At 41.2% G+C, this 21,547-nt stretch overlaps 1 protein-coding gene across 1 annotated transcript in view; it reads right to left on the reverse strand.

Moving 5' to 3' along the window:
* Positions 1 to 281: 281 nt before the first annotated feature.
* Positions 282 to 21,547, reverse strand: part of LOC114641880 (fibrocystin-L-like) — a 78,044-nt gene continuing 56,778 nt past the window's right edge. The window contains exons 29-35 of the mRNA XM_051935589.1: positions 17,511 to 17,668; positions 14,421 to 14,556; positions 12,703 to 13,044; positions 9,304 to 9,455; positions 8,606 to 8,755; positions 7,790 to 7,947; positions 282 to 635 (exon numbers count right to left, since the gene is read on the reverse strand). Coding sequence (XP_051791549.1) covers positions 425 to 635; positions 7,790 to 7,947; positions 8,606 to 8,755; positions 9,304 to 9,455; positions 12,703 to 13,044; positions 14,421 to 14,556; positions 17,511 to 17,668 — 1,307 coding nt within the window. The 3' untranslated portion in view covers positions 282 to 424. The remainder of the gene's footprint in view (positions 636 to 7,789; positions 7,948 to 8,605; positions 8,756 to 9,303; positions 9,456 to 12,702; positions 13,045 to 14,420; positions 14,557 to 17,510; positions 17,669 to 21,547) is intronic.

The raw sequence follows: 21,547 nt of genomic DNA on the forward strand, positions 1-21,547 counted from the left end.
GTGTTTTATGTCTTACCATTATCTTTAGTTTTTTAATTTTCCTGCTTGTTTTGGTTTTGTGTGGCATTTTCGGGTAATGATGAGCCAGCGGGCTTTGGAATGGAATGGACTCGTTGTAAATGAATCAGACGAGATTATAATGTGTAAAAATCAGCATAAACAGATTTATTAAAGTGCAGTCAGATTTCAGAGGAAATGGAGCACAAATCATCTTCAGATCAGGAAGAAGAATCAAGTACATTACAACAATGATTAGTGTACACATGTGCAGTAAGCGTTCACACAGATATAATATTTATAACTAAATCATAACTATGCAGCAAGCAAAAATCTGTAAAATAATGGATATATTTAAGAAATCATTCAATAACGCCTGCACAGATGAAACGATAACGATACGCCTTTCTTAAGTCTGCCGGGCCATTTATCCTTTGAACAACAGGAAGGTGAGCAGACCCAGAAGAGCAGCGATGAACGCGGGCCAGGGTCTCAATGGCGAGCTGGAGCCGCTCGGTGCTGTGCTGGTCGTGGTGCTCGTTGTGGTGCTGCTGGCTGCCAAAGGGGTCACAGCATCAGTTGAGAGGGATCTGGACATCGACTTGATGTTGTTCATCGTGAAGACCATTATCACACTCCTTCCTGCAAGAACAATTTTTAAAATACATCAGATATCAAAAATCAGATATAAAGTGACAATTGATGCATGAATCTTTAACATCTAAATAATGTCTTATTGCAGTTCTTCGAAATGAGTTATGTATTAAATGTTAAATTTAGGTACCGTGTACTGGAGATCAAAGCTTTGACCGAAAATGGAAGCAGGTGGTAGATTTGATGTATTCTTCTCTTATACTGCTGATATTTTCATTTAAGGATGTATCGTATAGTATCAAGGATTTCTATTAGATAATTATCCTGATGTCCATGACTCCAAGCTCTGATTGTTTTCTTCGGATGATCATGCTCTAGACATTACAATTAAATGGGGTATCCGGTGGGGCTCCAAACCTCTTTTCTTTGTTTTAATTCTATCTATCTATCTATCTATCTATCTATCTATCTATCTATCTATCTATCTATCTATCTATCTATCTATCTATCTATCTATCTATCTATCTATCTATCTATCTATCTATCTACAGTATCTGTCTGTCTGTCTGTCTGTCTGTTATACTGTATATAGTGTCTAATGTGTGCACATAGTGGAGGGTCTGCCATGCTTGGCTAAGGCAACACCTCTGTCAGAAGTGCTTGAGGACACACAGCTGCTTATGCCTCCTTCTTCTTCACCTACAGACCAGAGTCCCACAATGAGCGTTGACATCACTTATAGTTTTTGCCGTGAAATTCATTTAAAGAATGATGACCCTGAGAGGCAGTGCTCACACACACACTCATTTCTGATATATCTCTCTCTCTATATAAAATCCAATGTCTGTTTATATGTCTGTTTGCTTTTCACGAGAGAATTACTTAACGGATTTAGATTGTTTTTTTTTCTATAATTTGCCTGATTTTGCAGCTTCACTTATCGTGCTAAATATCATAGTTCGCTTGCGGTACCGATTTGGCTGGGGACCAAAGGGATGGGGAAGCAGGACCCCAGGAGTAAAGTTTGTCCTGTTTCACTACTATGCGGGCAGAGCAGTGGGGTGCAGCTAGTATGTCATAAACAATCACCCTGTATGTTCTCAGTCATCTGAGCCTTATGTGTGCTTTTGCTTTTCGTGTTTAGTTAACCACTTTGATTTTAGGTTTAGTTTTTGGTTTATCAAAAAGATCAGTTACAACTCTCAGTTAAGAACTCCACTGGTCTTTGACACTCATTTAGTCTTCCAGACCGTTTGCTTTCTGTCATCCACACAGAACTGAAGGCACAAAGCAGTCACGGTTGATAATTGAGACTGTTTGCCAAGATTTAGGGAGAATGCTAAACTAACATCTACAATTCGAAACGAGAAGATTGTAACCTTAATAGTGCTCAAAAAGAATGTTTTCTCGTGAGGATTTTCTTTGCTTTTCAGCAAAGTTCAGACGCCACTCCTGCTCATACTTGATAGCAATTTTCCATTGTGTGTACGAGGTGTAAATCAAAAAGTAAAGGCAGATTAGAAAATTACACGTTAACTGCATCTGATAGAAGTTGTTGCAATACAACACGCTTGCAGTGTCTTCTGGGTCGTTTGAGCAGACACAGCCCCTCACTCTGCCGTTAGTCTACTTGAACCTAAGGTTAAATTAACATGGATGCTCCCCTGCGATACTGCACCATAGTTTAATAATGAGCCATTGTGAGATTGCTTTGGCTGGAGGGAGTGAGACCTGCTAAAACTCACCCAAGGATGTTGACTTTGTTCATTTTGTGTTGGAGCACCTGGACAGTAGATAGATAGATAGATAGATAGATAGATAGATAGATAGATAGATAGATAGATAGATAGATAGATAGATAGATAGATAGATAGATAGATAGATAGATAGATAGATAGATAGATAGATAGATAGATAGATAGATAGATAGATAGATAGATAGATAGATAGATAGATAGATAGATAGATAGATAGATAGATAGATAGATAGATAGATAGATAGATAGATACTTTATTAATCCCAAGGGGAAATTCACATACTCCAGCAGCAGCATAGTGATAAACCACTAAAGGAACTTCTACCAGAATCCTGTTTGTTGACTTCAGTTCAGCTTTTTTCAAGCATCTTGCGTGAGGCAGGAACAATCTGGACGGGGCGCCAGTTTGTCACTATTACTGCGCCACCGTGTTCCCATGTTTAATAACATGCTTTAATTTCTATCATCATGAAAATCATATCAAGTATACATCTTAGTATTTAAATTGTTCAGAGAGCTGTAACTTCATGAATGTACTGGATTCTGTGTCCTGTCCGCGTAAGAGAAGGTCCATTTAAGAAGCACGTACTGATTCACACACATAGAGCACATAGAAGAACACAGAATACAAAACATTTAACGTGCCACTTTAGTTACGATGGGATTTGAGAAACTATTAAACGATTTTAAAATGGAGTTTATGATGTTCTACTTTAATGACAAAATAAACTATGTGATTAAAGTGGACATTTCGACCTTTTTTCACACTGTGTCCCAGTTTTTTTTCTTTTCATTGTACCCTCATACGCTTCCATATGACACTTAGATGGAACAACTCAGCTTTTCAGGGTGACTTTGATATCTGACCACTTCTTATTTATTTTGGGCACTGTGTGACTTTCTACACTTGAACTTTTGAGTTTCTCCACCACTCTGTCACTCGATCAACTTCCTTTTGTTGTTTATATCACTGCTTACACCAACAAATAGTATGTTTTTCATTGCCTCTACTTGGTATTTTCTGAAATTCTTCTGTTTTTGCCATTGTCTTTTCACAGAACGCAAAACATAAAGGGCTATTTATATTGATTTGCATATTCAAAAAGGCGTATTTCTGAGAGAAGTCGGAGTGGGACAGCAGGCGCGTGCACGAGTGTTACTTTTCACGCTGACCGGGATTTATGGAGCAGAAGAACGTGGAAGTTGGCGTATGTACAGATTTTTTGCATCTGGAGTTTTTTGTGCATACGCACATTTCTGCTTTTGTCTGTATGCCAAGTTTTAGCATGAATTCTACCCACGGCGTTATGCATGAGGAGCCAGGAGTCAACAAAAAAGTTTATGAATTGGTGGAAGGTTTCAAGCAGGAAGATCAAATTTAACTTGTCGACCCTCAATATCAAACACACAAGCCAGCACTAACACAGCAAATGCCTTCATCAGGGAAGACCAGCAGATTACGTTGTCCGCTGTTGGATATCAACTATGAGTCTGCCATAGTGCATGCGGACTTGCATGAGGACTTTGATGAATTTCTGCAGGTCTCACTCTCTTTGCCCATAGAAATCTCACTACAACATGTTGTTCCACAATGGTGCAGCGGAGCGTCCATGTTCCTTTGACCTTGGCTTCAAGAGTGATCAGCTACGTGTGTTCAAACCATTAAGCCTCCACTAATATGTTGTATTGAGTCAGCTTCTATCCATTGTGGTTTTCAAATAGCCTGGACTTTTTGGTTTCCCCTTGTAGTATTAACCAATGAGCAGCGCTGACAAGGTGGTCTGGCACTTGGCACTAGATTTCCTTTACTGCTTATAACATTATAGTCCCATAGGAATAAAAAATTGAAAAAGAGCTCTCCTTAATATCTTTTTGGTTTCTCCTCCACAACAATCAGATCAGAAAGAAATATTGAGAGAGACTTTGTCTTTTGTCTCCTGCTTCTCAGCTTCTTAGGGTCTCCTGTTGAGTTTCGGCAAAGTCACACAATGGGCTCAGATCTAACAGGTACTGTCTTGACCTTTTTTGTTGTTCTTTTTGTAATTTGAAAGTATTTGCATCATGTGCTAAGTAACATGCAGTGAATTGTATGGACAGCAGTAGTAGAGCACTTCACTATGATTACTAAGCTGTAGTCCTTACTTCTGTACAATACTGAGTTAGTTACACTAAATTATATTGTTGTGCTCCAGTTAGATCAACATTCTGGAAAAAATGCAAACGGTGTGGCGTATGGGGTAAGACTCTGACCTACATGTGCTACAATTAGCACAAGAAATGTAACCAATCATATGTCACATGTAGTGAGTGACCTGGACACAATAGAACATATGAAGTCTTGAAAGAGATTCAAAAAGAGTACAGTAGAAAGAGATCCCACAAAATATCCATTTTCAAACCACATTCCCCATTTTGACTCTATTCACCTCAGTCGTATTTCATGCTTCCTGTTTCTCTAAATCTATTTCTCCTAAGGAGTTTTTGGTGAAGCATCTGTGACAAAGTCCATTCTTAAATGAAGTTTGGTGAGTCATCAAAGATCGACCTTTGAGAAGTAAAAATTTCCTGTGGGGTGGTGGACTTATTACTTTGTTGGTCTGTCTTTACATTATGACTTAGGTTAACTTGTAATGACCGACTCACCCTCCCTGAACGGCAGCTACACCACCAAGACCTGTGGCCTGGCAAGTTGAGGACATTGGACCCAACAAGCCGTACCTCTTCCAATTAAACTTGCCCCAATCGATGATCAAAAATAAGCCAAAAAACAAACAATATGCAAAATAATAAAGTGAGTATATATTAATAAAAAAAAAAATGAACAAACTCCAAACAATATATACAGTATATATATATATATCACACCCCAACCAACCCTGACATAACATTCAACCCCAAAAGTGTTCAGCAGTAAGTAATAATAAAAAGAAAAAGTGCAGCACGAACTTAATATACAATACAAAACCTTCCCTCGGCCCCACACTGAACACAAACTCAATAACGCGAAACGCACATAAAAGTCCAGAAGATTTAATGGAAAATGGACAATGTTTGTGAACCTGGTTCAGCTGACAAAACTTGTCCTACGGAAATAACACGGATGAAAATGATGGCTCGCTCCTCTACCCAAACAACAAGAAACATTCACACCGTGCTTATCCTCGGGACGCGGCGTAATCCAGAACCCCGGTGTTTTGCGGTGCAAAGATGTCTTTGTCGGGCGTTGAGCGTGGCAGGTAGACAAAGGGGTGAATGATTTGGATCGGTGCTCTCTCCTGTCTCTGGAGTGAATTGGCGGCCTAGTAGAACAGGATGTTTTTTTACTTTCTGTTGTGGTGTTGGTCATGGCCGGGATGCCCCTTTGACACTGGATCCGGGGGAACAGCCATGGGACGCACAACTAAATCCCCCAAAACACTTGGTGGCAGCCCCCCTGGGTTGCATCGGAGCCACAATTGTGTTACAATACAATACAATACAATTTATTTTTGTGTTGCACAAAATCACACAAGAAGTGCCGCAATGGGCTTTAACAGGCCCTGCCTCTTGACAGCCCCCCAGCCTTGACTCTCTAAGAAGACAAGGAAAAACTCCCAAAAAAACCTTGTAGGGAAAAATGGGAGAAACCTCGGGAAAGGCAAAGAGAGACCCCTTACCAGAAAGGTTGGGTGTGCAGTGGGTGTCAAAAAGAAGGGGGTCAATACAATGCACAGAACAGAACAAATCCTCAATATAGTATAAAAATAAAAATTTTAGAAGTATGGAGCAGAATTTAACAGTAGATGATATCACATAATAGGATTTGGATTTTGGATGATACACTGGAGCTCATCCCTGTTGGGCTCCGTGGCATCCGCCAGGGGAAGCTGCACGGCTTCTTGAGCCCGTCTGGGCTGTGACGCAGCCACACCCGGAAGTGCAGCCTAATTTAGGTGAGTTATCACCTGGAGCGCTTCTGGGTGGGCTATGAGAGAAGCCGACACCCACCACTCAGGTAGCCAGAGTCGGGTGGAGGGAGACAAAGCTGTCGAGAGGAGTGGAGGAAAGAAGAGTGTTCTGGTTTTGGTGTTTCTGTTTGTGCTTTTGGGACTGTGTTGTGTCTGTGGGTATGGGGAAGACGCAGCCCACAGACGAAGAAAATAAAACATTTGTTTGTTTTTATTAGTGTGTCTCCCGTGTCTGTCTGTGCTGGGTTCTAGCGCCAATATAGCGCCTTGTCACACTGTCCTTCCGTTTAAATAGTGAATGATCAGATGCAGGTGATGGGATCAACAGGACCAATTATCATAAGGGACCACGTTCCCCAATGTTATAATTCCCCTTTTGTTTCCAGGGGACCCTATTTACATACACACAGACCATGTAAACAGGACAACATGACGAAAGACGGGACTCAGCACAAAATACATTTATGACGACATGAATCATGTAGCACCGCTACAATCTCTTAGGTCGTAGGGGCGGAACTCATAAATGTGCAAGAGCTCGGAGTTTAATGCGTTCAACTCAGGCACAAGTAAAGAAGGGCGGCATCACAGACAGAAGAGGGGCTTTTCCGTCCTGTGTTTCGTGTCTGTCATACAATCACAAAAATGAAAGAGATGGGCCGTGATTGTGCCTTAACTCACTCTACTGAGAAATGAGCTGTGCAGGCAGCTGATGGATGTGTTGACCTCCACAGAACATCTTAAATTGTGCTGAAAAGTACGAAGGCTTGTGGAGGACATCCGGGGCCCTCTATAATAGATGGACCAGGGGAGAGAGCAGATTTGAGGGATCATCTCCCCCGGAGCAACAAATGGCAGCCTCCCTGGGTTGCATTGGTGCCTCGGACTAGCACAGGGCTCAGTGGGCACCGTCAGGTGGCGTTGCAGGAACGACTGAGCCCTTTGGTGAAGCACACATCCGGGAGTGGTGCTAGAAGAAGATCACCGGACACCTGAGGCACTTTGGGGTGCCCTATAAAAGCAGCCAGAGTCAGGAAGTGGAGGACGAGGCTTGACAGGAGGAGCAGAGAGAGAGAGAAGAAAAAGAAGACAAGAAGAGAAGTATGTTTTGTGCCGTGTTTAGTGCTTTGACCTGTGCTGTGCAGGTGGGAAATGGGGGAAGGCATTTCACAAGGTGAAAAAATAAAAGATATGTGTGCTGAACTTGTGCCCTGTGTCTTCTCTGTGTGGGGTCTGGGTGGCAGGAGTGCCCTCTGCAGGCCACAGGCCATTGTGTAATCAGTTAGCCCCTGCAACTGCCAATTGTCAAATGTGACATCCTCACTGCAGTCTTTAAGTGACATGCTCTGTGACTAAAAGTTGAGCTGCGTGATTTCTCGCTTCCTGCAATTTCTAATTCATTTCCTATGGTGCACTTTAGTAAATAAAATCTTCTCACTAAAATGTGTACCCATCAACATGACAGCTTAGTGGCTGTGGTATTACAAGAGACACCTGCCTTTGACTGTGAGGGAAAGGTCCGTGTAATTTGCCCAGCAATTTGAAAATGGGATTGTGGTGTTCCCTTCAAGACCTGTAATGTCCTGGCCACTTTGGTCTTTCAGAGTTGCTGTCAGGACGATGGACGTCACTCCGACAGACACACAGGCACCCTGGAAAACAAAGAGGGAGCAATCAGGCTTCCATCATCTTTTTTTTTTAAAAATAACTTTCAAAATGTATGCAAAACAATAAACAGATTCTTAACAAACATTCAGATCCACGGCGTTACAAAGGCTTCACTATACACTGCCAGTCAAAGGCGTTAGAACAGCTCAGCTATTATGGAAAAGCACAAAGTTTAATGTCTTAATGTTTCATGAGATCAAGGCAGAGAACAACAAAACAATGGCAAATACAAAAAGAAGTCAAGGAATTATTAAGTGTACAAAATCTTATTCCAGTTTTGGATTCATCAAAGTAGCCTGCACCTTTTACTGATGCACCAGCCAAACTGTGGTAGCACTTTGGTTTCAAAATGCCAGTCACCAATATAGTGCCTTTCCTCTCTATCTATCTATCTATCTATCTATCTATCTATCTATCTATCTATCTATCTATCTATCTATCTATCTATCTATCTATCTATCTATCTATCTATCTATCTATCTATCTATCTATCTATCTATCTATCTATCTATCTATCTATCTATCTATCTATCTATCTATCTATCATGCCCCTCACTATCCTACTTTCATTTTTATTGTTCTTGCCAATTCAAATCAGCCTTGTTTGTGTTCTTTCTGACTCTCAGGTGTGACTTGTCTTACTTTCTGGTCCACAGCCATAATGGATGGCTGCTGAAGCAGTAGACCTCCTTGCCGTCCCACGATCGGCTGCATGACAATCACCAGACTGGTCACAGTCGACACATAACTTACAGTCATGTTGTCTCTCGTCGTCACTGGAGCAGACGCCATCTTGAAAAACAATGAAAAAGCGAAATCACAGAGAAGTACTTGGCTTGAAAGCCGCCAGCCATATTTATGTTCACCTCTATGCCAGTCATTCACATGAAGTAAAGAAAAGTTTCAGAAATGCACAACAAACTTAACTAGCGGGCTTGGGTTGGTCTGACTCGAAGCAGACACCGTCAATGATTATTAATATTAAAGAAACATTAATGTCCTCCGGCTAAGTGCCGTTTATTGCCACAAAGCATTCCAATGGCGTGTTTCAGGCCCTGTGTGTGTCTGGTGCCCATTGTGTAGTCTGGTCAAGCACATGCAGGGGTGCCAAACTCAGATCACGGGGGGCTGAGGTGGCTCAGTGGTTTTCATTCCAGCCACTTTCTTGATGGGTGTCTGATTTTTTCTGTTGCTTTGATTTGAATCGTCTGACCTTTTAAGTTTGAGATCTTTTCATTTTTTAACTCTAACCCTTCTCTAACCCTTCTCACATCACCTGTGGCTTTCTTACAACATGCTTTCCAGTTACAAAAGGGGGTTTCATTGTGATCATCACATACCTCAGCCCATGCAGGGTCACTTGGACTCGGTGGTGGCGACGTGATGCTAACAGATGTGACGTTATACCCAACGGCTGAACTGAGGTCTCCAGCAATGGCTAGCTGTCCAATGGTATCTGCAATCTTTACCAGATCCTGAACTTGTAGCTGCCCTATAAGACAAAAACAAAGGATGAAATGGTGAAAATACATGTGTGTGGTCTCGAGGAATTACTGTCAGCAAAACAACGCGAGCAAGAGATACAAACAGGAACTTTACAAGGTTTATTGTCAGCAAACTGAACAGTGAGAAAAACAGCAAATGTTCAAATCACCATAGAACAGAAAAAGGGTGAAAACCGAGAGTCAATATGACCACGATGCCAAAACCACAACGTATTCCAAAGATCGTAGTCAAAAAGAATATCAAGGACTCAAGATCAAAAAACACTAAAAAGACACACACAGGAAAAATGTGCTGTTTTTGACATCCTACTCACAGATAGTGAGGGGAGCATTGCACCGAGATTTAAATGGCAGCAGCCATTGTGATGAGCTGAATCCCCAGGACACCCCCAACAACCAAGAGACTCTCCTGTCACTCATTTAAAGTTTGGGGGTTAATCTCACAGGTACTGGTTTGGATTGTCACGGTGGGAAGAGAAGGGGTCAAATGCAGCCACTGACATGTTTTCCATCTCCTCTGGACTGGAGGAGAAGCCACTGGAAGACAAGTGACTGGACCTCTGGCCCCGCCAGATATCTAAATCACTGAACTCATCCAGAAGTCAGCATTCATTCCAGGACCTGCTTTAGAAGAGGACAGAGCTTCGACTCTGAAGAATTACTTTACCCATAATCAGCTATGACAATAATAATCATTATGTCATTTATTTATTTGGTTTTCAATTCAGGACATTAAACAGGGTGTCTGGACACCGGAGTTTTTTCTTTTTTGTTTCTCACATTTTCTTTAAAGATATGGAATTTGTGATCTGTGAATGTGTGTAAAAAAATATCACCAATGAGCAGCCGTATAAACTAATCTTCAGACGGGGAACTCTCTGTTTAACCTGCTAGCCTAGCAGGTAGCTTACAGTTATGGTGACAACACAATTGCAATCATCACCTCACTAATTTAAATACAAAAGTCAATGAAATTCAAGAATAATAATTGCAGTTGCAGTCCTGTGTTAATCATTTTGTAATCCTGTTATTTTTTTTTGGATCCTTTCTCCTGAACTACACTAGATGGAGGGTTATTATTGCTGCTAGATTATTATCTACATGCTGTACTACCAGTCTAAAATGGGTTGAAATTGAAGTAATCAATGTACAACCCACCATTAACATTTACAATCCACCATGAAATCCATATGTCTCTTTTATCTGCCATTTGTATGAAACTTGTAAAAGCAGTGTTAGTATTTGTGATGTGCCATCTGTTGGAATGACAAATGCAATGCATAGGTCTCTGTTTAATGCCATTTGGTATGGGATTTGTAAAAGTGGATGATAATTTTTCTGATGTGCCATTTGTTGGAATGAGAAATGCAATGCATTTTATTACTAAAAATGTTTGTGATGCGCCATCTTTTGGAATAACAAAGTCATAGCAACCGGACTGACCCACAGACAGACACACAGATACTCAGTCTTTTATTAAGGTGGAGGTTGTAGAGCTTTTTGCGTCTTACCTCCCCATGTTTATGATGAATCACCATCTATGGTCACATGACACAGGGTCTCGTAATGTGTTACCGTGTCCAGCACAGCTTCTAATATCCCAGTATTGGATCTTTTCTTAAAACAGACTTTGCAGAAGTCATTATTTAGGGTAAGAGACCCAAGGGAGCAGGGCGACTTCTAGCTTGAATTTCTTTATTTGTGACTTCTTATATTTCAGAATGTCTTTCACCTTACACTCCAGATTGTAACCTTAGTTCTTCAAATGAGGGTCTGCTTAGAATTCCAAGAGCTAAACTTAAAAGAAGTGGTGAGGCGGGCGGGCCTTCTGCTGTTAGGCACCTCAAATCTGGAATAGCTTGCCAATAGGAATTCGCCAGGCTGATACAGTGGAGCTCTTTTAAACACATTACTGTAACGTGGCTTTCTCAGAGCTTCACCTTAGTTAAATCCTGATGCTCTGAATATTCAATGAATTATCATTACTATTCTTGGTGGCTCCAAGATCCGTACTAACCCCTACTTTCTCTTCTGTTCTTTTACCGGTTTTCTGTGGTGGCGACCTGCACCATGATGTTCCTACATTGATGGATTATAGGCCAAAAGTCCACATGACCATCATCATCAAATTCTCCCATGAGCACCCTGAATACCATGAGGACTGACTGAGGTCTCTTATGTTACGTAGAATGCCTAGAGGATGCTGGGTGGTCTTGTGGCCTCAGTACCCCTGCAGATTTTATTTTTTTCTCCAGCCGTCTGGAGATTTTTTTTGTTTTTTCTATCCTCCCTGGCAACCAGACCTCATTTTTATTTGATGTTAATTGTGTTCCCTTATTTTATTCTTTTTTTCTCTTTTTTCATCACGTAAAGCACTTTGAGCTCCATTGTTTGTATGAAAATGTGCTCAAGAAATAAATGATGTTCTTGTTCTTGTTTGTTATTTGTGCTCTTGTTCTGGTTAGCTGTTGATTTAGTTTTGTCACTTCTGGTTTTAAATTTCTCGTCTGTTCCCTGACTACGAATTTGCCACCTCCTTATCAGTGCCATCTCTCAGTTTTCTCCACACTCAAGAAATATTTCTGAACGCCGAGACCTTTCCAGCTGATCTCAGCAGTTCTGTAGCATTCCCTCTGCTCTGATCTCTCATTTTCAAAAATTGATTGTCCAAATTCTAGCAGAGGTTCTTGCTAATTGCATATTGATTTTAGAGTTTTGATAAACAGAAATTCCACATCTGAGGGTTGTTTTTGTGGTTTTTCACCTTAACAAACTTTAAAATTCATTTCCGTTTTGCCAATAACACCATTTTTGCGGATCCCAATGCCATGATGTGTCCATCAGTTGTTCACAGAGGTTGTGACCTTAACCTTGTTAGGTAAAGGATTTAAAGGCTGGCTTGAGTCGCCAAGTTTTATTGGAGTTTAATGGATAAGCCTTGAAAGGCTGCTGTTTCTGATTTCTATCTTTTAACAAATCTTTGATCTCTTTTGATCAACTTTTGGTTTTTGAGGAAATAAACTTTTTGCCTTTTCAGTTTTAGATCTCTTACTCTCATTTCTTGTATCTGATTTGTCTGGTCACGTTCCAAGTTTATTTGAAAGAATGGACTGACTTTCGCTTTTAGACCTCAGCTTGCGTTTCTCCTGCTCCCAGCATACAAAGGTTAATGGTCTCCTTGCAGTGTCTCCTTACAGCCATAATGAGGACCCCCCTGAGAACCCCTCCACATACCTGCAGTTGGCGTCTGAGTGGCCTGTTGACTCGGCGGCTCTGCTATCTGCACCTCCACAGTCACCCCAGTTGCACGCTTTCGCCGGCTGCTCGCTCGGACTATTTTGGTGATGCGTAACTTGCTTGCAGGGATCTTTAGGAAGGCTGCTAAGTTTTTAATAAGGTTTGGACCAAAAAATTCATCAACAGTCATGAAGGGCATATTGAATGAAATGAAGAGAAGTGGTGATGTGCGGACCACAATGGGAGTCGGGCCTCGGACTAAAACATTTAGCATTTTGTAGTCACTGTCAAAGTAATTCGATCCAGAAATTGTGGAATTCATTTGAGGAACAAACTGATCTGAAAAAAAAAAATAAGCAAAGGCACAGTTAGTGTCACTGAATTACGAATGACGATCATGGAGAGTTACAGGTGAAAACACACATAAAACTGTGATGGAGGTTATAAGGCCGTAAAGAGTTTACGAGAGCATAAAAACACATCTGTTGAGGATGGAGTCGTCACCCCAAACATTTTATAAAAGTTACAAAATCTTTTTGTGATGTGCTGACACTTCTTTCACGCCTAGGATTTTGTGCCACTCGACTCCAGCAGCACAAATATTCTAAATGTCCGCCACACTTGGGACACAGCACAGAAAATTACTGTGTCCTCAGAAGACAGTGATGAAGAAGTCTATCATGGCAGCACCAGGTACAGTGCTCAGGTCCTCCTTGAGTAGGAGGGCAGAGCATCATGGGACACACTCAAACATTGTGGCTTTCTTGGAGTATTCCAAGGTCTTCCCAAGTTTAACCCGTGAAGCTTTGCTCATGTGGTGAGTCTGAATTGTCCCGGTGTTACGTTCAGGTGTGCCATGAGATGGACTGGCCTTCCATTCAGGGAAGGCTCTTCTCTTGGATTAGATGAACTTTAATAATCCTGGAGGACAAATAATACAATCAATCAATAGATAAATATCAACGTAAATAATACATGTATAGTGTGCAGAAGTAGCAAATTAAAGAGTGAAAATATTTAGTCTTAGACGTCGTGAAGTAGCACTGATTTGCCTGATAGTGGCCCACAGTAAAGACTCCCAAAAGTGCTTCTTAGCGCACAGTAGAGGAATGAGCCCATGGCTAAATGTACTCCAAGAGAACTCCTTCTGGAGGGGACTTTTCATGATGGCATGCAATTGGAAACATCAATGACCATGAGCCTGAACGTGGTGTCGGCTTCATCCAAGAAGGAGTAGACTTTATTGTTGAGAACGTAGACCAGAGCTTCCTCCACACCTGTCTCTCTCTGATAGGAAAACTGCACAGGACCAAGATGTTCTGACACCAGGGGTCAGAGCTGTTTTAGGACCAGCCTTTCAAAGGTCTTCATGATGTATGAAGTGAGAGCAACTGATCTGAAGTCCTGGGGATCACTGCAATGCCCATTCTTTGGCACTCAAGTCACACATGATGTTTGCCACAGCTGAGGAGCCTTCTGAAAACTCAGGGAAAGGGTGAGCTCTTGTGCCTGGTAATATGAAGATGGACTTATGGAAGTAAACTATAGAGGCTAGTTGGATGGATATGGTAGCCAATGGTGAAGCCCAATATTGCCCTTTTTATACTGCATCTCCCCATCTTATGCCTTGTGTGGTGTCAACATGGATGTGAATATTGAAAAATGATAGTCAGTCACACTAACAGCATTAAATGAGAGGGCACTTTGATACCTACCAGGAAAAGTCGGGGATCTGAGAGTGTAATCATTGTGATTGCTGTTCCATACCGCATTTGTCGGAGCAACCAGTAGATCATTGGTGTAAACATCTAAGCGCTGAGGATTCGAGTAAAATATGGCCACACGCACAGCCTGAACATAAAAAAGAGAAAGAATTTCCAAAATATAGTTATACTGCATGGTGACAATATTCAGGCTTTCCATTTCGTTGGCATGACTATGTCAGGAGAAGATAAACCAGCAGGTGTGAGAAGGACACCAGAGTGATCACTAACCACTACCATTGAGAGAAACAGAATAAAAACCTCCACATGCCAGTGTAGGTTGGCATCAGACACCAGAGGGTGGTCTACCATAATAGTGCACCTGGGGAAAGGTGGGACTCTAATGGGATACCTGGGCCCAGAAGCTACCAAAGACGCCTGGTCCTTTCACAGAGAGGGGGCTTCTAAAAGTAACTAAACATGAGTGGTCCTGAAATTACAACACAGGAGACTCCTGTCTCCAGGAGCCTCATGTATAAACGGTGCGTACGCACAGAAATGTTGCATAAGAGCGTTTCCATGTTCAAATTGCGATGTATAAAACCTACACTTGGTGTAAAGCCATGCACTTTTCTACTGTACCTCAAACCCTGTCGTACGCAAGTTCTCTGCTCAGTTTTGCAGACTGGCAGCACCCAGTGTCAAAGCAGTGCTACTGTTCCTGTGTGGTCACCCTTTCTTAGATCCACATCCACTAGCGAGCTTGAGCTTCGTTCACGGTTTGTTCCTGCCTCGCGCTATATTCATGCTGTGGCTGGCGCGACACTGGAAGGATAGATGGATAGAATAATTAAACATTATGAAGATATTTCGATGTTCCTTAAAAGTTTTGAAGAATCGGCGTTCTAAGCTTACAGATGGCTTAACGTCTATTAAAGAGCTGATTGTGTGGCGATTGGGTATTTGGAGAAAGAAAAGTAAGGACAGGAATTGGAGGTTAGTACATTTGAAAAAGACAGCACTTCTGTAATAAAGCATTTCATTGAAGGTCGTGCATGCATACAGCAAGCATCTTGCTGTAAGACATGAACAATCACTGCACCACCGTGTTTCCATGTTTAATAACATGCTTTAACTCATATCATCATGAAAATGATATCACGTATACTTCTCAGTATTTTAATTATTCAGAGAGCTGTAATATTACAAACGTAATGGAGTCTGTGTCCTGTCGGAGGAAGAGCGCGTAGTGATTCAGGCACATAGAGCACATAGAAGATCAAATACACAACAAAGCATTTAACGTGCTACTTTAGTTCCGATGGGATTTGAGAAACGAGTAAATTAAATGATATTAAGATGAAGTTTATGATGTTCTACTTTAATGACAAAATAAACTGCGTGTTTAAAGTTGACATTTCGTGCTTTTTTCCCCACTGTGTGCCTTTTTTTTCACTGTACCCTAATAAGCTTTCATATGACACTCAGACGGTGGGCTACGAGTCACCTTCTCACACTGACTTTGATATGTGATAACTTCTTTTTTATTTCGGGCACTGTGCGACTTTGTCAACTTGAGCTTTGGAGTTTCTCCGACACGCTATGTCACTCGATCAACTTCCTTTTGCTGCTTATATAACTGTTTAAATAGTACGTTTTTCTTTGCCTCCATTTGGTATTCGCTGAAATTCTTCTATTTTTCCTCGTACTTTTGCCATTGCCTTTTCACAGAATGCTGGACTTAAGGGCTATTTATATTGATTTGCATATTCAAAGAGGCGTAATTCTGGGAGGAGTTGGGGCGGGACAGCAAGCGCGTGCGTTTATTTCCACTTTCCACACTGAGCGGGATTTATGTAGCGGAAGAACGTGGAAGTTGGCGAACGCACAGATTCCTGCATCTGGATTTTTCTATGCGTAAGCACATTTCGGCTTTTGTGCTTACGTCATGTTATAGTGCAAATTCTACGCACGGCGTTATGCATGAGGCCCCAGGAGTGGTCTGGGCAGTTTAATGGTGCTACATCTGAAAGACTCGACATACAGTATCTGGTGGGGTGGCATCGGTCTGTTTTAAATGTACTCCTATATTTTCTATGCCTTGTATTTCAAAGCAAAATGTACAAAAATCTTTCAAACATTTGGACTCACATCTACGTGGAGTGATGAAAACGTTTGGAACCTGAACCGGGAAGGGCCACATCATGGTGATGATATTGTATGTGGTCCAAGATGAGCTGCTGTGTGCCAATAACATGTGAATTACACATTTCTAGCATTTGCTGATTTATCGTGTTCAGGAAATAGGAACAGCTTGGAGTCCTTAGTCACACCCCGTTAAACACCAAATAAAACAAAGCCATACGAAACAAAAGGAATAACCTGTCCACATTTACACTGAAATTAATGGGGCACAGGTACCGCTATAAAACAAAAACCTTCAAATTTACCAAATACATCCATTTTTAAAGTCAAGACAGTTCTCAAATATCAATCTGCATCTTCCAACTACACACACACTGTAAAATACACTAAGCAATATTATGAGATTCAGCCAATTTAAAAGAAAAGCAGCTGTGTGCGCTACCTGAGTGTTTGTCGCCTTCCGCTAACCTTTCACCCCACCTTGGTGTGGTTTCCTCCAAATCAGACTAAATCACAGTAAGCTTGTGGTGCCAAGTGGTTGGTTTTGTTTTCATTTACTCCTCTATTTATGTGCAAACTTACACAAGTGAATAGAACGTACGCTTACTTTGAGAAAAACAATAGTAGGAATATGTGATAAAACTAATGACTTCCAGGTCCTTTCTGATGTCACAAACATGCGTCATAAACACGGAAGGCTTGTTTTCTTTTGTCTAAACTCAAAGAGGCCCATTCAGTAAGTTTCAGGCTTATGTTTTTTACTGGTGCTTCGTGCCCCATTGCCTCCATTGTAAAGTGCCAGTCAGGGCAAGGTATCCTTTAAAACTTCTAGAAAATGATGCATTTTAGAACACATTTGAATTTGGAAAATTCATAAGCGTATACCATGTTTACTAAAAAATAACTTTGATTTGAACAATACCAAACTTAATCTTTTGAAACTGGTGAACGGCCTACCTTGGAGTTGTCAGCATTTAGCAGCATCAGTCGAAGAGACTGGGGAGAGGTGCTTGTGAAGTAAACCGAAAAGGATTTGTTGGTGGCCACAATGGTGTGGAACGTTGAAAGCCTTCGGCGGCAGCTGTAACCCGTACACCAGCTGTGATCTGCGGGACCTGAAAACAAAAGAGTACAGCAAGATACAGCGGGTTTGAATTTTCTGAAGTGTGGTGCCAACAACACGTACTCCTTAACTGAGAAAGAAATGACCTCTGGAGCTCAGCTCATCCTGAAACAAGAATTAAATGAAAACGGTTCTACCAGTGAAGCGTTGACTTTTCTTAAAATTTGACCTTTTTGTGCCTAAAATGTATTTACTGTTTCTTCACTGTAACTTTAAATTATTTAAAGGAGTTTGTACTGATGGCCAATAAAAAAAAATGTAATCTCATGTTTTTGTGAAGAATGGATATGCAGTGGTACCTTGAGATATGAGTTTAATTCGTTCCGTGACCGAGCTCATAAGTCAAAATGCTCGTATCTCAAATCAGTTTTCCCCATTGAAATTAATTGAAATGAGATTAATTCCTGCCAGCCCCTAAAAAAACCACCCCAAATTTTTGTTAAATGTTTTCAACGTAAGAAAAATGTATGTATAATGAACAAATATTGTATACAAACAAAATAAAACCTAATACATAAAAGAGAATCTAAAGAAATAAACTGATGTTGGCGAAGCCGATTAGCGTATTGTATTATTTTTTTCTTTCACTTCACTTTTGCTTAACTTAATTTTCTTCTTCACTAGTTTTTTCTTTTTTTCCATGCTTTTGTCATTTTCTTTCGCAGGGCGTTTCAATAGAAACCTGTCCAAGGAGCTTTGTTTCTTCCTCCCCATTAGAATGTTTCTGAAATGAGTTAGGCAAGAGTCATTAAATAGCGCCGCCACACAACCAGTTGCAACTTCTTCAGGGTGTTTCTTTTCAATAAAGTCCGAAACGTTTTCCCACATTGCCAACACTTCCTTTATCTCACTTGAAGAGATAACCTCTGGCTCCTCTGTGATACCAATCTCCTGCAGAACCTCCGTATGCTGCTGCGTCTGTAGTTCCGTCAAGTCCTCCGTCATCAGTTCCTCGGAATGTGTGGCGACAGGCTCTTTGATGGCTTGTATCTCGAATTTTGGCTCGTAACTCAAGGCAAAAAATCTCAAAAAACTCGTATGTTGGAGCACTCGTATCTCAAGGTACCACTGTGTTAAAGTGTTTGATTGAACACGACCCAATCGTGATCAATACGGGACAACAGCAAATGATTAAAAAAGTCCATGAAAAAATCTCTTGTTACTCATCTCATGTAATTTGCACAGCATATCATGCAGTTGTATGCTCACTACATGCAAAATGCATTTATTATTACTAAAATATTGTTAAATAAGTAACTCCGTAATGGGAAGCCCCTTCTCATGGGGTGGAGCATTTGAATTGAAGGCAGGACGTTTGACCAATGAATGAGAAGGAGCAACAGCTTAGTATTTTCTGTAGTATTTTTGTGATAGTAACTTCTGAGCGTCGCGATCCAGGGGTGTTTCAAGTTGCCTTTAGCTTCCTTTAAACTTTAATGTATTATTTCCATCACCATTTTGTTTTTTCCGTGACGAGGCCATGATGACGGTTTTGGGAGGCTAAATAAGTGACGTGATCGAAGAGTTGCTGTAAAGACTGCTGCATTAGATGTGTCCGAGTTTGTGTATAAGTGAAACATAAACCCTTTGTGCCTGCATGGACTGTACAGCAATGCTGTTTCCCGGTTCCTAACTTTTCCATCCATCCATCCATCCATCCATTTTCCAACCCGCTGAATCCGAACACAGGGTCACGGGGGTCTGCTGGAGCCAATCCCAGCCAACACAGGGCACAAGGCAGGGAACAATCCTGGGCAGGGTGCCAACCCACCGCAGAACACACACAAACACACCAAGCACACACTAGGGCCAACTTATAATCACCAATCCACCTAACCTGCATGTCTTTGGACTGTGGGAGGAAACCGGAGCGCCCGGAGGAAACCCACGCAGACACGGGGAGAACATGCAAACTCCACGCAGGGAGGACCCGGGAAGCGAACCCGGGTCTCCTAACTGCGAGGCAACAGCGCTACCACTGCGCCACCGTGCCGCCCATTCCTAACTTTTCCTTGCTTCTTTTTCTTACTATGATTCTTGGCTTACAACTTTTAATCAGACAAAGAATACGTTTGATTCTTGCTTACAACTTTCTGGCTTGTTTAATGTTTCCCATCTTTTTTGCCTTTCTAAGTGTGAAGTATAACAGCATGTAACTCCCAAATTCATTGCTGACCTTAGTTATTTTCTTTAGCTTTTGTTTCCTTAGAGTTAAAATATTTCCTTGTCTTTTTCCTCATACTATTTTGTTTATTACAGACATCACCGTTTTGTGTTGCAGTCGCTTCTCTGTTAAATGAAAAAGGAACTGTTCAGCTTTGCTGTTGAAATCAAGCCAGATGTGAGTCCACATGACGTCACCATCACGACACAGTCAAAGGTCCGCATTGAGTATTTCCTAGTCATTTCCTAGTCATCTCTGACTGGGCCGCGAGTGTGAGGTTTAATTCTTGCATTTGCTTTACCATTTCATGGTGTCACATGGGCGTGCATTTTCTGTGCCACACCAAGTCACAGTCTGGAGCTGTCATTTGCGCCTTTCCTTTTTAGGCCCTCAGAAATGAACAGCAGAGTCTTGATGAACACTCCCCTTTTGGTCCCAAGTATTTAACAGCCAACCTCACCAATGTCGGCAGTTAATCTGAAACTCACTTCTGAATAAGACGTTTCCGGATCAGCACGGCAGTGTAAAGTTTCTTGCTAATTTTGTTATTTTTTTGGGTTACCAAACTGTCATAATAAAGGAGATTCATTGGGTGATGCCCCAACCCTACATCCTTGTTTCTTGTTGTTATAAAAAGCGATTAGCATCCTATGAATTTAGGATTTTGTTTAGTATCTTTTCTGACCCTATGGCAACAACCTTAACCTGGCATTCAGAAGAACGTTTCATCTTCTGGTCCTCAGTAAAACATCCTCCACTTTGTGTAAGCAGAACACTCTGGAGATGTAAGGCAGTGACACGAACTCTATGCTGCTTAACAAAGTAGTTCATAAATGTACGTACTTTTCATTTTGTGTGTTGAATATTTTCTCGATTGTCCTTAATGATTTCTGTGCCTAACACATCTCAACTTACACTGCCCAGGATCTCAGCCAGACATGCCAAGCTGGAAACTAATACTAAAATGGCATTAATTGTCACCATTTAACTGAGCTGATTTTTACATGACGTTTGGTGAAACCTCAACTATCAAGCGGTCACAGGAGGAACCTTCAGAAGTGGACATTGAGAACCTGAACAAATATGTGAGTTTGAGATGAGGCTTGAAAACAGGGGGCTTACCAGACATCACAGCTGCGCTACTTCATTACACACAAGTGCTTCCCAAAATTCTGTTAGATGAGTGGCCAGGCCTAAGCGGCGTATCTTCATCGCTTGCAAATTATTTATACAAGCAACTGATCACGCTTAAATGGACATTCTCATTGACATTCCTCATTGCCTAACCTTCCTCTTGTGTTAGGGTCAGCACCGACCCGTTTTACTTTTTAAATGCATAAAACTACTACCTAATTTTGTTTATTGCATCAAGGCTTTTTGACTTTGTCAGGAATCTGTATTTAATTAAAATAAAACAAAAAATAAAACAATTGTACTAAATTATAAAATGCTCTGGTGAAAATGATTACCTTTGTGTTGGTAGGGTCAGTTTTGACCCAGTTATAATTTAAGGTTATAAAACAATAGTTAGGGTCAAAACCAAAATCCTAAACACACTTTGAGGGTCTTCTCTCTTTGCCTGTGTGTCTCCTTACCTGAACAAACAAAACAAACAAACACAGACAGACCTGTTCAGACATGGAAGGCTTGCATAAGACAAATTTAGTTTAGCGTTGGTGACTTGCAGAGTACACATCTCCTGTTTGC

Source organism: Erpetoichthys calabaricus, chromosome 13 (assembly GCF_900747795.2).
Source record: "Erpetoichthys calabaricus chromosome 13, fErpCal1.3, whole genome shotgun sequence".
Lineage (NCBI taxonomy): Eukaryota > Metazoa > Chordata > Cladistia > Polypteriformes > Polypteridae > Erpetoichthys > Erpetoichthys calabaricus.